The sequence below is a fragment of the Acanthopagrus latus genome, chromosome 2 (assembly GCF_904848185.1).
Source record: "Acanthopagrus latus isolate v.2019 chromosome 2, fAcaLat1.1, whole genome shotgun sequence".
Classification (NCBI taxonomy): Eukaryota; Metazoa; Chordata; class Actinopteri; order Spariformes; family Sparidae; genus Acanthopagrus; species Acanthopagrus latus.
Window position 1 is genome coordinate 517,501 of NC_051040.1, and position 13,683 is coordinate 531,183.

General features: G+C 38.5%; 3 protein-coding genes and 1 pseudogene across 14 annotated transcripts in view; 3 read left to right on the top strand and 1 right to left on the bottom strand.

Moving 5' to 3' along the window:
* LOC119033671 (olfactory receptor 52K1-like) overlaps nucleotides 1-13,683 on the top strand; it is a 126,517-nt gene that overhangs the window by 11,606 nt on the left and 101,228 nt on the right. The gene's annotated exons all lie outside the window — the stretch shown is intronic.
* On the top strand, nucleotides 1,480-2,853 carry LOC119007598 (olfactory receptor 10A6-like). Its single transcript, XM_037077385.1, has one exon. It carries the CDS (start codon nucleotides 1,903-1,905, stop codon nucleotides 2,851-2,853), a length of 951 nt encoding a protein of 316 aa, XP_036933280.1. The 5' UTR covers nucleotides 1,480-1,902.
* Nucleotides 6,184-6,998, bottom strand: LOC119007607 (annotated as a pseudogene).
* On the top strand, nucleotides 8,833-9,999 carry LOC119007612 (olfactory receptor 11A1-like). The gene has a single exon (XM_037077405.1). The coding sequence runs from the start codon at nucleotides 9,070-9,072 to the stop codon at nucleotides 9,997-9,999; it is 930 nt and encodes a 309-aa protein (XP_036933300.1). The 5' UTR covers nucleotides 8,833-9,069.

Below are 13,683 nucleotides of genomic sequence, written 5' to 3' on the forward strand. Positions count from 1 at the left end.
ACACCGAGGATCAAAGTAAAAAACTGAATCTTAGACTGATCCAACTTGTGTGAATTCTATCATGGCAACTCATAATGTGACTTAGTAGAGTGTATGTCAGTAGTGACATCTTGGCATGCTTGCATAATGTCCCATAGCTGCTCAATTGGGATAAAGTCAGGGGAATGAGAGGGCCAGTCAATGACATCAAGGCCTTTGTAATCCAGGAAATTGCCGACCCACTCTGGCCACATGAGGCCGGGCATTGTCCTGCACCAGGAGGAACCCAGGTCCCACTGCACCAGTGTAAGGTCTAACAATCACTCTGAGGATTTCACCCTGGTAACTTTAAGCAGTCGGGGTAAAGTTGGCTATGACACGGAAGTCTGTGCCACCCTCCAATCAACATGATAATTTTGTTCTGCACATTAACGCATGCACAGAATGACCCACCCCGTATATCCCATAATTCATCCCAATCCATCCACTCGTCCTCGCTCTATAGTTGTGGCTGATTGTGACCTGAACGAGATGGCAGAATCCGAACAACCTCTTGGCCCTCAGATGGAAAGTGTGAGTGTAAGAGAAACAAAGATGGAACAGTCAAAAAACACGTAGTGATTTGCACACACTGCAGAAAGGAGTTTATGTTTCACTGAAGCACCTCATGCTTAAAGTATCACCTCAACGCCAGTCATGTATTTTTCAGGTGTACACCTGGCTTGCGGCAAACCACCCTTACAGAAGACAGGGCATTAAGCAAGTCTACCTCTGACAACTGGACTGACATGGTTGCAATGGATTGCCAAGGACTGTAGACTGATTAATATTGTCGATTACATTGGCTGCAAAGAAGTTCTGAAATTTGCGACTGTTGTTGTGTTCTACAAGCCACCGTGAAGAGTTACAGTACTGATTAAAACAACAGATTCTATGGGTACGATCAGCTTTACATTCAGAAAATGTTAACCAGTTAGTTTGCCTCAGCCACTGGCTAAAAGAAGAATAGGTAAAAGGGCCACATTTAAATATGTGAAAGTGTTAAAAAAACAAACAAAAAACAAAAACAGTTTCATCCGTCTATCCTATATTTGCTAAAGAAAAGAGCAATAGCTAAGATGTCCAATGGTTTAGAATGAAGGTTATCTTTTAGTTTGATTTTAAGAAAACAAACACAGGATTTGTTAATCAGATTTGTTTTAAGAGGCACAAGAAATAGCCAAATTGAGTTATTATTCAATCTCACTAATAATAACATCTAGATTGGTTATAGATAAAAGGCAGGTTATAAATAAACATATATGTCCACCTCCTGTCTTTTGTCTTTCCGTTCCTACAACAGCGTACAGAGAAAATGTCAAATCTTCAGTCATATTTAGGAATGTTGGTCATAATTAATCCACAGCTACCCGTTGATTAATCAGATATTGCTTGACTGATTTGACTGACATTTTTCAGAAAGAGCTCCAGTTCTCTGCAACAGTTGCCTGTAGTATTTGCTGTTGGACATGTCAGAAGTGAGGTGGGACTTCTTTGTTGCTAACCTGATGTCATGCAGAGGTATAAAGCAGCTGATAATGATGCAGCTTCTCTGTAGTTACTGTAGCAGTTGCAACTGTCGGTGAAAAATGTTGAGCTGTGTGTAAAGTGAATGTTTCAAGTTTAATACTGATATCTATAATTCACTGACTGTGGGGAGCAAATTGTGAGTTTGTGCTTTTTGTAATTGTTTTTGTTATACTTGATCATGTTTAAAGGCCAGTGAAGCAGTGTTGTCGGTGTAAAGCTCAGCAGATACGGAGACAGCGCCTGTGTTATTCAGAGCAATGCCTATAATTAAAATAAATAATTCATCTTGATTTAAAAAGTCTACGAGCAAAACTCTTTACAAATGTGCCTACTGTGTTGTTATCGAAAACCAGAATGATAGTAAATTCAACTTTATCTTACTTCATTCTCAGTGCATACATACATGTAGGAACTGTGAGATACTTATATTTTACATTAACAGCTTTACTTTACATTGTTATTGTGTTTGTCAACCTTCTGCTCATCGTGGTTATCTGTATGAACAGGAGCTTACATGAACCTATGTACATGTTCCTGTGCAGTCTGTTTGTAAATGAACTGTATGGTAGTTCAGGGTTGTTTCCGTTCCTTCTGACTCAGATTCTCTCTGACATTCACACTGTTCCTGCTTCATTTTGTTTCCTGCAGGTTTTCTGTTTGTATACATATGCACATGTAGAGTTTTGCAATTTAGCCGTCATGTCTTACGACAGATATCTTGCTATCTGTTGTCCTCTACAGTATCACACACGTATGACGTTGAACAAGGTGGTAATATTTATTGCTTCAATATGGTTGTACTCTTTTGTGAAATTCTTGATTACTTTATCCTTAAACATCCGTTTACCTCTCTGTGGAAACATTATAAACAGTTTGTACTGTCACAACTATCTTATTGTAAAGTTGGCATGTTCTGACATCGAAGTCAATAACATTTATGGAATTTTTGGTGTTATTCTCACCATCTTAGTCCCTCTGCTTCCAATTCTTTTTTCTTACATGAAAATTTTTCATGTTTGCTTTTCTGGTTCCAAACAGACGAGACAAAAAGCTGTCAGTACCTGCACACCTCACCTCGCTTCCCTCTTAAACTTTTCTTTTGGTTGCTGCTTTGAAATACTGCAGAGTAGATTTGATGCGAGTGCTGTTCCCAGTGAGCTGCGAATCATTCTGTCTCTGTACTTTCTCATCATACAGCCACTTTTGAATCCTGTCATGTATGGGTTGCAAATGTCAACAATAAGGAAAGCATGTATCCAGCTGTTCTGTTCTAAAATGGTGACTGACTGCAGAGATAATTTATAGGTATAACAACTAAAGTGTCATTTAATGATCAATAATATCTTGTTTTAAAAATGTAAACCAAATATTGTAATAGAGTGGAGAAAATTGCAATAATCATATTGTCACTGATTACTGTTGGATGTGATGAACTAAATGTAGCCTGGTGAAAGTAGAATAAGAGTGCACAAGACTATTTCATGGGATCGTTATTTCTCTCAATACTTAAGAAGGGTGAGTAGTAATAAATTATCTTAGAGTGTTCAATTGGGTTTAGATTTAACACATTTTTATACACAAACAAAACATGTCAACTTCAGGCATAAAGAGTCTCACTTCGATCAGTACCTTTGTCTCCAAGCCTCGAACGAATTCACCAGTCTTGTTTAACACTATCTCTCACTGAAATGCATTGACCTTTCATGTAACTTGAATCCTTAGCTGACTAAAGTTGTACCGAAGGCAGTAACTCAGCTTAGTTCATAACTGAGAGTATACCTCATCACAGAATACATGAACAACTGTAGAGGTAGCCCTTCTGTTAAACAGAATTAAAGAAAACCAACAAAATCCACATACAGTTAATTTCAACAGAATATGAGACATTAATACCAAATTAAACTATACAGTACATCAATATAGTTAAAAGAGTTAATCTCTGTAACCACAGGCCATCAACCAGCAGTTCACAATGAAAGTAAACATCATTTCTGTAAACAACGGAACTCTGTCGCTATCTGCGGTAAACATTTCATGTTATACTTTTATACAATCTCAAAAATGTTTAGCTGTCAACCGTTTTTGTCCAGAAAATAACATTTTAAACATATTTACCCACTCGAAAAACATTAAACGACCTTCTGGGAAACAGGTGAGTCTCTCACAACAGACTCAGTTCTTCACCTCACAGTCTGGGGCATAATGCCATCTAGTGGCTTTATTGTGAACTTTGTTCCTTCCACCTGGCAACATAAAATAGAGTTCCAGCAGTGAATTTGATAAACAATGACAATATGTCAAGTGCTCAGGGTCAGTGGGACATGTTCAGTGACTGATTTCTTGTATTTGTTGTAGACATTAACCCGTTTTATGTTCTTTGATAACAAAAATGATGTGGCCAGACACCAAGGCAAAAGCAGTCCTTGAAGCTAACAGATTTTCTCTGCAACTTGATAACTTGTAATGCTGTGTGGGTTTGCAGTGTTAGGTGTCAGGCCGTCAATGTAACTAAGGCAGTGTCAGATAGCAGGAGAGCCAGTGTCATCATCATCATTATCTAGATTAGATTAGATAAACCAAACCATCTGAAAATTCTCAACATTCTGTGTATCTCACAAGTGTTAATGACCTTCTGCCAGACTTGGAGTGTGTGGGTCAACCAGGGGTTCCCCAGCTTTTCCACGTGACACATTAGACTCTTATCTGCTATTACAGCTTGGATGGGGAACTGACTAAACAAATTGGCTTCCAACTCCTTGCATCTAGCAGTATGCTAGTATGCTTCCTTACACCAGTATAAAAGCGGAGCTATTTGTGTAGCATAATAATAGTTCCTAAGACAAGGGAGACCCAGCCCTCCTTTTCCTTTGGCATGTTGGAGGGTGGCATATTTAATCCTTGGTTTCTGACCCTGCCAGATAAATCTGGAGATCCATTTGTCCCACTCCTTGAATTGATTTTCATTCACCTCTATAGGCAAGTTTCTAAAGAGGTAAAGAAGTCAGGGGAGGATGTTCATCTTAATTGCAATTATCCTAGAACTAAGGCTCAAGAAGGGGATCAGATTCCATCTATGTAAATCAGCTTTTATACTCGAGGATATTAGGTCATAGTTCGCCCGTAAGAGCGGGTCAGATGTAGAGGTCACGAGTCAGATGTATCCGCAAATATTTAACATTCTCCTTATCCCATTTTACATTAAATTTATTACGGAGAGTCGCAGGTGCTACAACATTTGTTTTTTAAAGTATTTTTTCGGTCTTTTTATGGCCTTATTGGATAGCTCAGCTGAAGAGGTGACAGGAATGGGTATGAGAGAGAGGGAGAGTGACATGCAGCAAAGGGACCCAGGGCTGGAGTCGAACCCAGGTCTGCCACAAGAAGCCTCGGTACACGGAACGCCTGCGCTACCAACCAAGCTAGCCAGATAACTTCCCGAAGTCAATTAAAGTAGACGTCAATTCCTCGAACGACCTCTCTGGCTCCCCCAGGCAAACCAGCACATCATCAGCGAACATTGCTACCTTACGTTCAAATCCTGACAATACAACACTCTTAATATTCTGATTTTGTCTTATTAGTTGACCCAGTGTTTTTATAAATAAATCCAAGAGGAGTGGCGAGATTGTGCAACCCTGTCTGCACCCACATCTCAGATTAAAGGCCTCAAATAAATCACCATTGACCTTAATACGGACACAGGAAAAGCTGTGGAAAAGACAAGGAGCCGTTCCATGTGACCTGAAAGGTGCGATTTGTCAGGTATGATGTGAACCAGGTTAGAGCTGAGTCAGCAGTGTTCAGTCAGAGTGGAGAGGAGGATTTGATGGTTGACTGTGTTAAATGCAGAAGATAAGTCGAAGAGAACAAGGACTGACAGCTGTCTCAGTGGAGTGAGTTCAGCTGACAGCAGATGCCAGAGATTTCTGCTCAGTGCTCAATGTCTGCTCAATGTTCTTTTCCTCTAATGTTGTATTTCCTCATCATGTCTGCATATGACATAAACACACCTTCTGCATATAAATCAGCAATATTACACAGCCCATTAATCTGTCCTTCCGATCCCAGATAATAGATATTTTGCAATGTCAATTTTTTCAATATAGTTCAACTCTAATAAAAGCCTCAATGACAAAATTGATTGAACCCGAATGTGTCTGTGGCGTAAAGTCTTACTTTTCAAAGTCCTGGAAGTTACAAGTAATTGGTTAAAGGTAGGCAGTACAGTAACATTTATATAGCCATGATATGAAATCCCAAGTAAAGCAACAGAATGAGTCAAAGTACATAAACTTTATTTCTTAAGCACTAAACTTTAGGACTTCCAACGTCATATTTATAGCAGCAGCATCATTGCTGTACTGACAATAATGATGGTAAAAAAAAAATACTTTTGGAAGTCAACTGTTCAATTGAAATGTTGCTATATTTCGTAGACTAAAACATGCCCATGTGAAAATAAAACAAAATTAAAAAGACAAAATGTAAAAGTTTCTTGATGAATTTGATACATTTTGATACAGTAACTAAATCATTACCTTTGATGGTAGTGAGCCAAGTGTTTGCACCTGTTAGTGGAGCTGAACAGATTTGTTGGATGATCTACTCTTCCCAACAGATTTCAGAAGCAGATTTTTACATATGTGGCGAATTTTGGACATGTTGAGTCCATACATTAAAGGGTTGAAGAGCGGCTGGCATGTAAGAAAATACAGTGACAAAAATATTCGGAACACATTTGGCAAACTGTTCATATCAAACCTGCTCTGTAGTATTTCAAAAGAAACCCCAAAAGAATAGTTCAGGAGGGAAGCGAGGTGAGGTGTGCAGGTACTGACAACTTTCTGTCTTGTCTGTTTAGAGCCAGAGAAACAAACTTTAAGGATCTCCACATAGGTATAAAATATCACAGATAGTGGAATACAGACTGTGAGAGAAGCAGCAGTGAGTTCATAGACATTATTTATTCTGGTATCAAAGCAAGCCAGTTTAATGATGGAGTAGTTGTCACAGTATACTTTATTAATGATGTTCCCACACAGCTGTAAAGAGGCACTCAAAGATGTCGTCACAGACACAGCAAAAACAGCAGGCAGCCATGTTACTGCAATAAGCACTGCAATTTTACCAGATGTCATATGTGTGTTATACTGTAGAGGACAACAGATAGCAAGATATCTGTCATAAGACATGATGGCTAAATTAGTAAATTCTACACTTCCATAAGAATACACACAGAAAACCTGCAGGTAACAAAGAGAAGCAGGAACAGTGTGGATGTCAGAGAGAATCTGAGTCAGAAGGAACGGAAACAACCCTGAACTACCATACAGTTCATTTACAAACAGACTGCACAGGAACATGTACATAGGTTCATGTAAGCTCCTGTTCATACAGATAACCACGATGAGCAGAAGGTTGGAACAAATGATTATGATATAAAAAAACATTATGATTATGAAAGATAAATGTTTAAACAAGTTGGTATTAACATAAGCACCAAGTGTGAAATATGAAACCTGTGTAGAGTTTATCATGATCATGCTTTCGGTTCAAAACGTAGTAACTATGCATCGGAAGAATTGATTGCAACAAGTTTAAATTTTGTGCATTAACACGAACAGTCTAGTATAAAAATCATTTATGCAAACATCTCACTCACCACTCTCGCATTTATGACATGACTAGGACCAAAAATATAAACACATTGATACTCAGACTCCCTTCTGACTGAGCTGACTCTGCTTCTGCTCCTTTTAAACTTTGTCAGTTAGTGGACGCCCACAGCAGCAGACCCAAAGGTCCAGTGTTTTGGGTGTAGGAAACTGTATTGGAAGAAATCAAATATTCATAATTTTGTTTTTATTAGAATATAATCATCTGAAACAATGATGAATTTCATCTATCGAGGGAGCAGGTTCTCTCACATGGAGTCTGCAATGAATCGCAAATAAGTGGGTATTGAAAGGAAGGGGAAATTAAAGTATTATCATATCTCATAAAAGAGAAAACAAATCCATTAATTAATTCAAAGATTTAAAATAATTAATGCAATTTACATCTGCTTCCATGTCCTCCCCACAGCTGTTTTCTGTCAGGGGCACTTTACCAACATGCAACCAACTCCACTTACGGCAGAAGGAAGCAGAGATCACCTGCTGTGATAATGAAATTAAAACTTGTTTAAGTGGTGCTAAATAAATAAAACTGACTTGACGTGACTCTACCGCTAACATATTAAGATTGACATTTCAGGGTGGAATTTCCAAAATTATTGACTTTAGCAAGCTGGACTTTTGGGCCATTCATTCTCAGGCATAGCTTACTGTTTGTCAAGCTTGAAGTGAAATGGAGAAATGTGAATTTTCATTCTCCGAGGACCAAGAATCCACATATGAATGGATCGGCCAAACATTTAACAAGATAGCATAAGACCCTAGACAGGCCTGTACATTTGAGGGATTGATGTCATTTTAAGTGGACAACCGTTGAACACCGGCATTACCTGTCTGTGTTATAACAAAGGTATTAGTATTAGACATTAGTGTCTGATGGCAATACCATGTCTAATGCGAATACCTGATAACTGACTGACTCTAAGGTATTGCTAGTGGATACTGTCCACTGTTGAGTCCAGGGATGTGCGAGCCTATCAGGTTGATGGTTTCTGAGGCCATCTGAGGCAAATTTGAACCTATACAGGTCACCTTACCTGTCCAAAGATATAGGTATTGACTGTCGGTGATGCAATACCTGTTTGAATCGCTTGCCAGTCAAGTGAATGATTGTTACTTGCTTTGGAGAAAATGTAGATGTAAATGAAGAGCTACATGTCGAAGTATCCTTGAGCAAGATACTGAGCCCCAAAGCTGCTCCTGATGTCCTGTTGGCACCTTGTGTGGCGGCCACTGCCATCTGTAAGGGTCCTGCGATGAGCTGGATTTGGTTATTATGATAACACACTAGAACTCCCAGAAAACTTCAGGTCTGCTCCAACTCTCACCTCTTTAAATCAAGGCTGAAGACCTCTCTGTTTGCTTTTCACGGAAGCATTTCTATATATTAAAAATATAAGCAGGTGTTCTACATTACTTTTTTGCTGATGTTAATTAAACATGAGTATCAGTAACCTCAGTCTTTTATGATGAGGTCACACTGCTGCTTTCCTCTGGTTTCCTCTGCGTTCCAAAGTTTTAAAGCAGAGTTTCAGCTCAGTTTGGAGGGAGTACGACTGCAGCAGGACAACTGGTGGACGCTCAAATTCACGCAAGGTTTCAAATTTAGTTTTGTCATTTTGTAGTCAGCATTGAACAGACTTTGGAGAGGAAATGTTCCTTTTGGGGTTGTTTACTAAAAAGATATTGATTGTGATGAATCTGTTTTGTGCTGTTGCGTTGACTTCTGCTTGTTTTGCACAAAGTGCAGCTAAAACGTAAAGCACATATAAACAAACAGTATAACTCCCAGTTTAATATGTAACAAAATTATTACTTTGTGTTCTTGTGAACCAGATGGAGGATCATGGTGAACTCAACACAGGTTTCATTTTTCACACTTAGTGCCTACTTTGACACCGGGCTGTTTAAATACTTATATTTCATGATTATTTTGTCTCTATATATTTTAATCATTTGTTCCAACCTTCTGCTCATCGTGGTTATCTGTATGAACAGGAGCTTACATGAACCTATGTACATGTTCCTGTGCAGTCTGTTTGTAAATGAACTGTATGGTAGTTCAGGGTTGTTTCCGTTCCTTCTGACTCAGATTCTTTCTGACATTCACACTGTTTCTGCTTTATTTTGCTTCCTGCAGATTTTCTGTGTGTACACTTATGGCAACATAGAGTATTTGACTTTAACCGTCATGTCTTATGACAGATATCTTGCCATCTGTTATCCTCTACAATATAACACTCGTATGTCATGCAACAAAGTTGCCATCCTTATTGCTTTAACATGGTTGCTCATATTTCTTTTGCATTTTTTTACAATGCCTTTAATTATTCCTTCACAACTGTGTGGGGACATTATTAAAAAAGTCTACTGTGACTATCACTCTGTTGTGAAACTGGCCTGCTATGACACCACAGTCAGTAACATCTATGGACTCACTGCTAGTGCCATCTCTGTCTTTGGTCCTCTAAGTTTAATTCTCTACACGTACATGAGGATCCTTAAAGTGTGTTTCTCTGGTTCTAAACAGACGAGACAGAAAGCCGTCAGTACCTGCACACCTCACCTCGCTTCTCTGCTCAACTTCTCTTTTGGGGCTTGTTTTGAAATATTACAGAGCAGGTTTAATATGAACAGTGTTCCTAATATGTTGAGAATATTTTTATCTTTATACTTTCTTACATGTCCTCCACTCTTCAACCCTGTAATGTATGGGCTCAAACTGTCTAAAATCTTTGTCATATGTAAAAGTCTCATTACAAATGTAGGCTGTTAGTAGCCTACAGATTTTCCTATTTTCTTCACCGTTAATGGACCCTTGTATTATTTTAACCATGTATTGTGTTATAATTAAAAAAAAAAAAAAAAATTGAGATTTGTGACTTGTGAAAAGTCGTTTCATTTAAATTGTTTTTCACATCAAAGAAATGTCTGACTGGTCATTCTAACATGATGATATCTTAGCCAACTCATCTGGTGTGCATAGCCAGAGATGAGTGTAGATCAGGAACCTGGATCTGCTGTGCCTCCTTTCATAACCTTTATGTTATACACAGTTGTGGTCAAAAGTTTCCATCAAATCATTAAAGAGTCTTCAGTTGATTACTACAGCTTTCATGTTTCTGTGATCAATGAGTGCAACACAAACTACCTTGTCACAAAAACATTCATGAAGTTTGGTTTAGTATTTTAATTTATTATAGGTCCTCTGAAAATGAGACCAAATCTGCTGGATCAAAAATATACATGAATATAAGTGAAGATTGGGTCTTGGGTGCAGTCTGGTGTTCTAAGAAGACAATGAACCAAACTCACACCAGAAGTAGTAAAGGAACTGATGGATCAGGCCAGAACTGAGGTTTTGAACGTAAAAAAAGTTGACGCATAATTAACACATGCAGGTTATGACCCTCAGCCAGCCCGTAGTTTGAGAAATCTGGAAGCGATGCAGCTGTAACGTTGTGAATGGAAGCAGAAACAAACCTCCTTGAGCAGAAATGGATACAGTGAAAAGTCTTTTGAATGACAAGTTCAGCTTCAAAGCTGCCAGATGGTTCTCTCTACAAGAACGAAGCTCAATCGTCACAAACTCACAAACAATATAACTTACAAGCCTACTATACACTCTAATTTCCATTATTGGCGTAGACACTATATAAGCCTCACACAGGGCACAGTTGTTTGGATTGATGGTAGGGCATGTGTGGTAATTAGAAATGAATGATTATTGATAGATATTATTATTAAAATTGAATTAATCAAAATTGATAATCAAATCATGAAAATGGGGCACCACCCTGGAATCAAGGAACAATAACCCCACCAAAAACGGTCTCAACGAAGGGTTCATAACCAGTTATGCTGTTCCAGACTAGCCGGCAACCTTGCTACCGTATTGTGGTGCGGCTGAGAATGGACTGGGGCACCCTACGCTGAAGTGGCCTGGATGTGTGTATTGGAATTCATCTGTCTGTTGAACTCCAAACTGATCCTCCCATGTGTGGGAGGTCTTATCTCTCCCAGTCCGGAGTGGTCACGCTGCACAGCATGCTAGCTGTTCTGCAGCTGCGCAAGTCATTCTTGGTTTGCGGCGTGCAGCTTGGCTTTGCGCTGGTAAAGTGTGATTTGACCAAACACTTCTGGTATGGTGTGAGAGGTGAAGGAGACCAGCGATCGCATCCTGCAGGGCTGCATCGTCTGACTCCGAGCTCCGGCTCCTGTCACACTGGGGTTTTGTCTACTTATTTTTTTTTTTTTTTTCCAATCTTTTTTTATTATATTTTCATAAATGACAGACAGTAGGATCATTTCACTCGGATCCAATTTAAGGTACATACAATATGAAAACAAAAACATACAAAAAAAACACAAAACAAACAGTAAACAATTAAGAAATATAGAACAAAGCCTGCGCCGTTCAGGTTACCTCACTGATTATGTTTCCCTCTGTATGTCAACCATTTACCCCAGTCTCTCAAAAATAAATGTTCCTTCAATCTCAACTTATATGTTAAGCGTTCCATCTCAAGTATACCGTCAATTATTAACATCCATTGTTTGTCATTTGGAGTGTCAGTCCTCAGCCAGTTCTTAGTAATGGCCTTTTTCCCTGCTGCCAGAAGAATCTTGACCAGATACTGATCTTCCTTATGCACGAGTCCTTCCAAGTGTCCAAGATATAAAACAAGACAAGAATTGGGGATCTTATATCCCAGAACCTCACAGAGAACAGAATAAACATTCCTCCAAAAGGGCTGTATATTTGTACATTTCCAGAAAACATGCGTATGATCAGAGTTTACATGGTTACATAGTCTCCAACATGGCTGTTGAACCTTCATCTGTTTACTCTTAATATTAGGTGTTATAAAATAGCGAATCAGGTTCTTCCAGTTAAATTCTCTCCAAATCAATAATTGTGATGTAGTCTGGTGTGTTTTCACCATTTCGTACCACATCCCCTCCGGGATTCCTTCGCCCAACTCCCTTTCCCATTTGGATTTCAAATATAATGTTGAGTCCCTTTTGGAAGTCATCAAACAATGGTACAAAACTGACACTGGTTTCTGAATATTCTTGTTATAAGCTTGTGCAATTAATTTGACAATTGGGTGGGTTTCATCCTCATTGGTTTTAATTTGTTTAATAAAGTAATCTCTCACTTGTAGATACCTAAATAGGTCTTGGTTGGTTAGATCATGTTTGTTTTTTAGTTGCTGAAAGCTCTTCATTTCACCCTTTTCAGTGGCAGTGCATACTGCTGTAATCCCCTTCCCCATCCAATGTTTAAAGCTACTATCATATTTACCTGGTATAAATCTGTCATCAAAAGCGATCCATTTTAGTAGCCCGATTTCTTTTCCTATTTTTAACCTTTTAACTGTGGAATACCATACATCTAGCGTAAATAATACCACGGGGTTAGTGTCATTTTCATTTTGTTCATACGTGGATATCTCCGTCTCTCCAATATACGTCTGGAGTGGACTCTTTGGTGTCGTAACTTCAATGTCCTTCCACCTGGCTACGTAGCCCTCATTGCACCAGAAGATTAGATGGCGCAGTTGTGCTGCATGAAAATACTCCCTCAGATTCGGAAGTGCCAGCCCTCCTTTATCTTTGGAAATTTGTAATGTTGTGTATCGCACCCTGGGCCGTTTACCCTCCCATAAAAACCTAGATATACATTTATCCCATTTAGAAAATTGGTGTTTTGGTACATTCACGGGTAAAGATTGAAACACATATAACAGACGTGGCAAAATATTCATTTTTATCACATTAACTCTATCATTTAGTCCCAGTGGATAGGTGCTCCATCTCTCAATATCTTCCCTTATATTTCTGTTTATATCGTCATAGTTATATTTATATAACTGATTAAGGTCTTTAGTTATATTTATGCCTAAATATTTAATTGATTTTGCATCCCAATCAATTTTCCATTCCCGTAATTCCTGATTGGGCGGGGAGTTAAACATCAGAACTTGAGTTTTGAGTATATTTACTTTATAACCAGAGTATAGACTAAATTTTTCAAGGATCTGGGTGAGCTTTGTAAATGAATATAATGGTTCTTTTAAATAAATCATGATATCATCAGCAAATAGGCTTATTACATGCTTTTGTTTATTAATTTCTATTCCTTGTATTGAAATGTCTTGTCTAATCATTTGAGCTAAAGGCTCTATGTAAAGAGCAAATAGCGTGGGACTTAGGCAGCAGCCCTGTCTGGTTCCTCTCCCCAAAGCAAATCTTTCTGACAAAGAGCCATTGACCTTGACCCTAGCCGTGGGCTTATTATAGATTGACTTGATACACTGAATAGAATTGGTACTAAATCCGAACTTTTCCAGCGTAAGATATAAAAATTCCCAATCGACTCGATCAAATGCTTTTTCAGCGTCTAAGCTGATCAAAGCTGCTGGTATATTGTCTTTATGTATTTTATGTATAATAT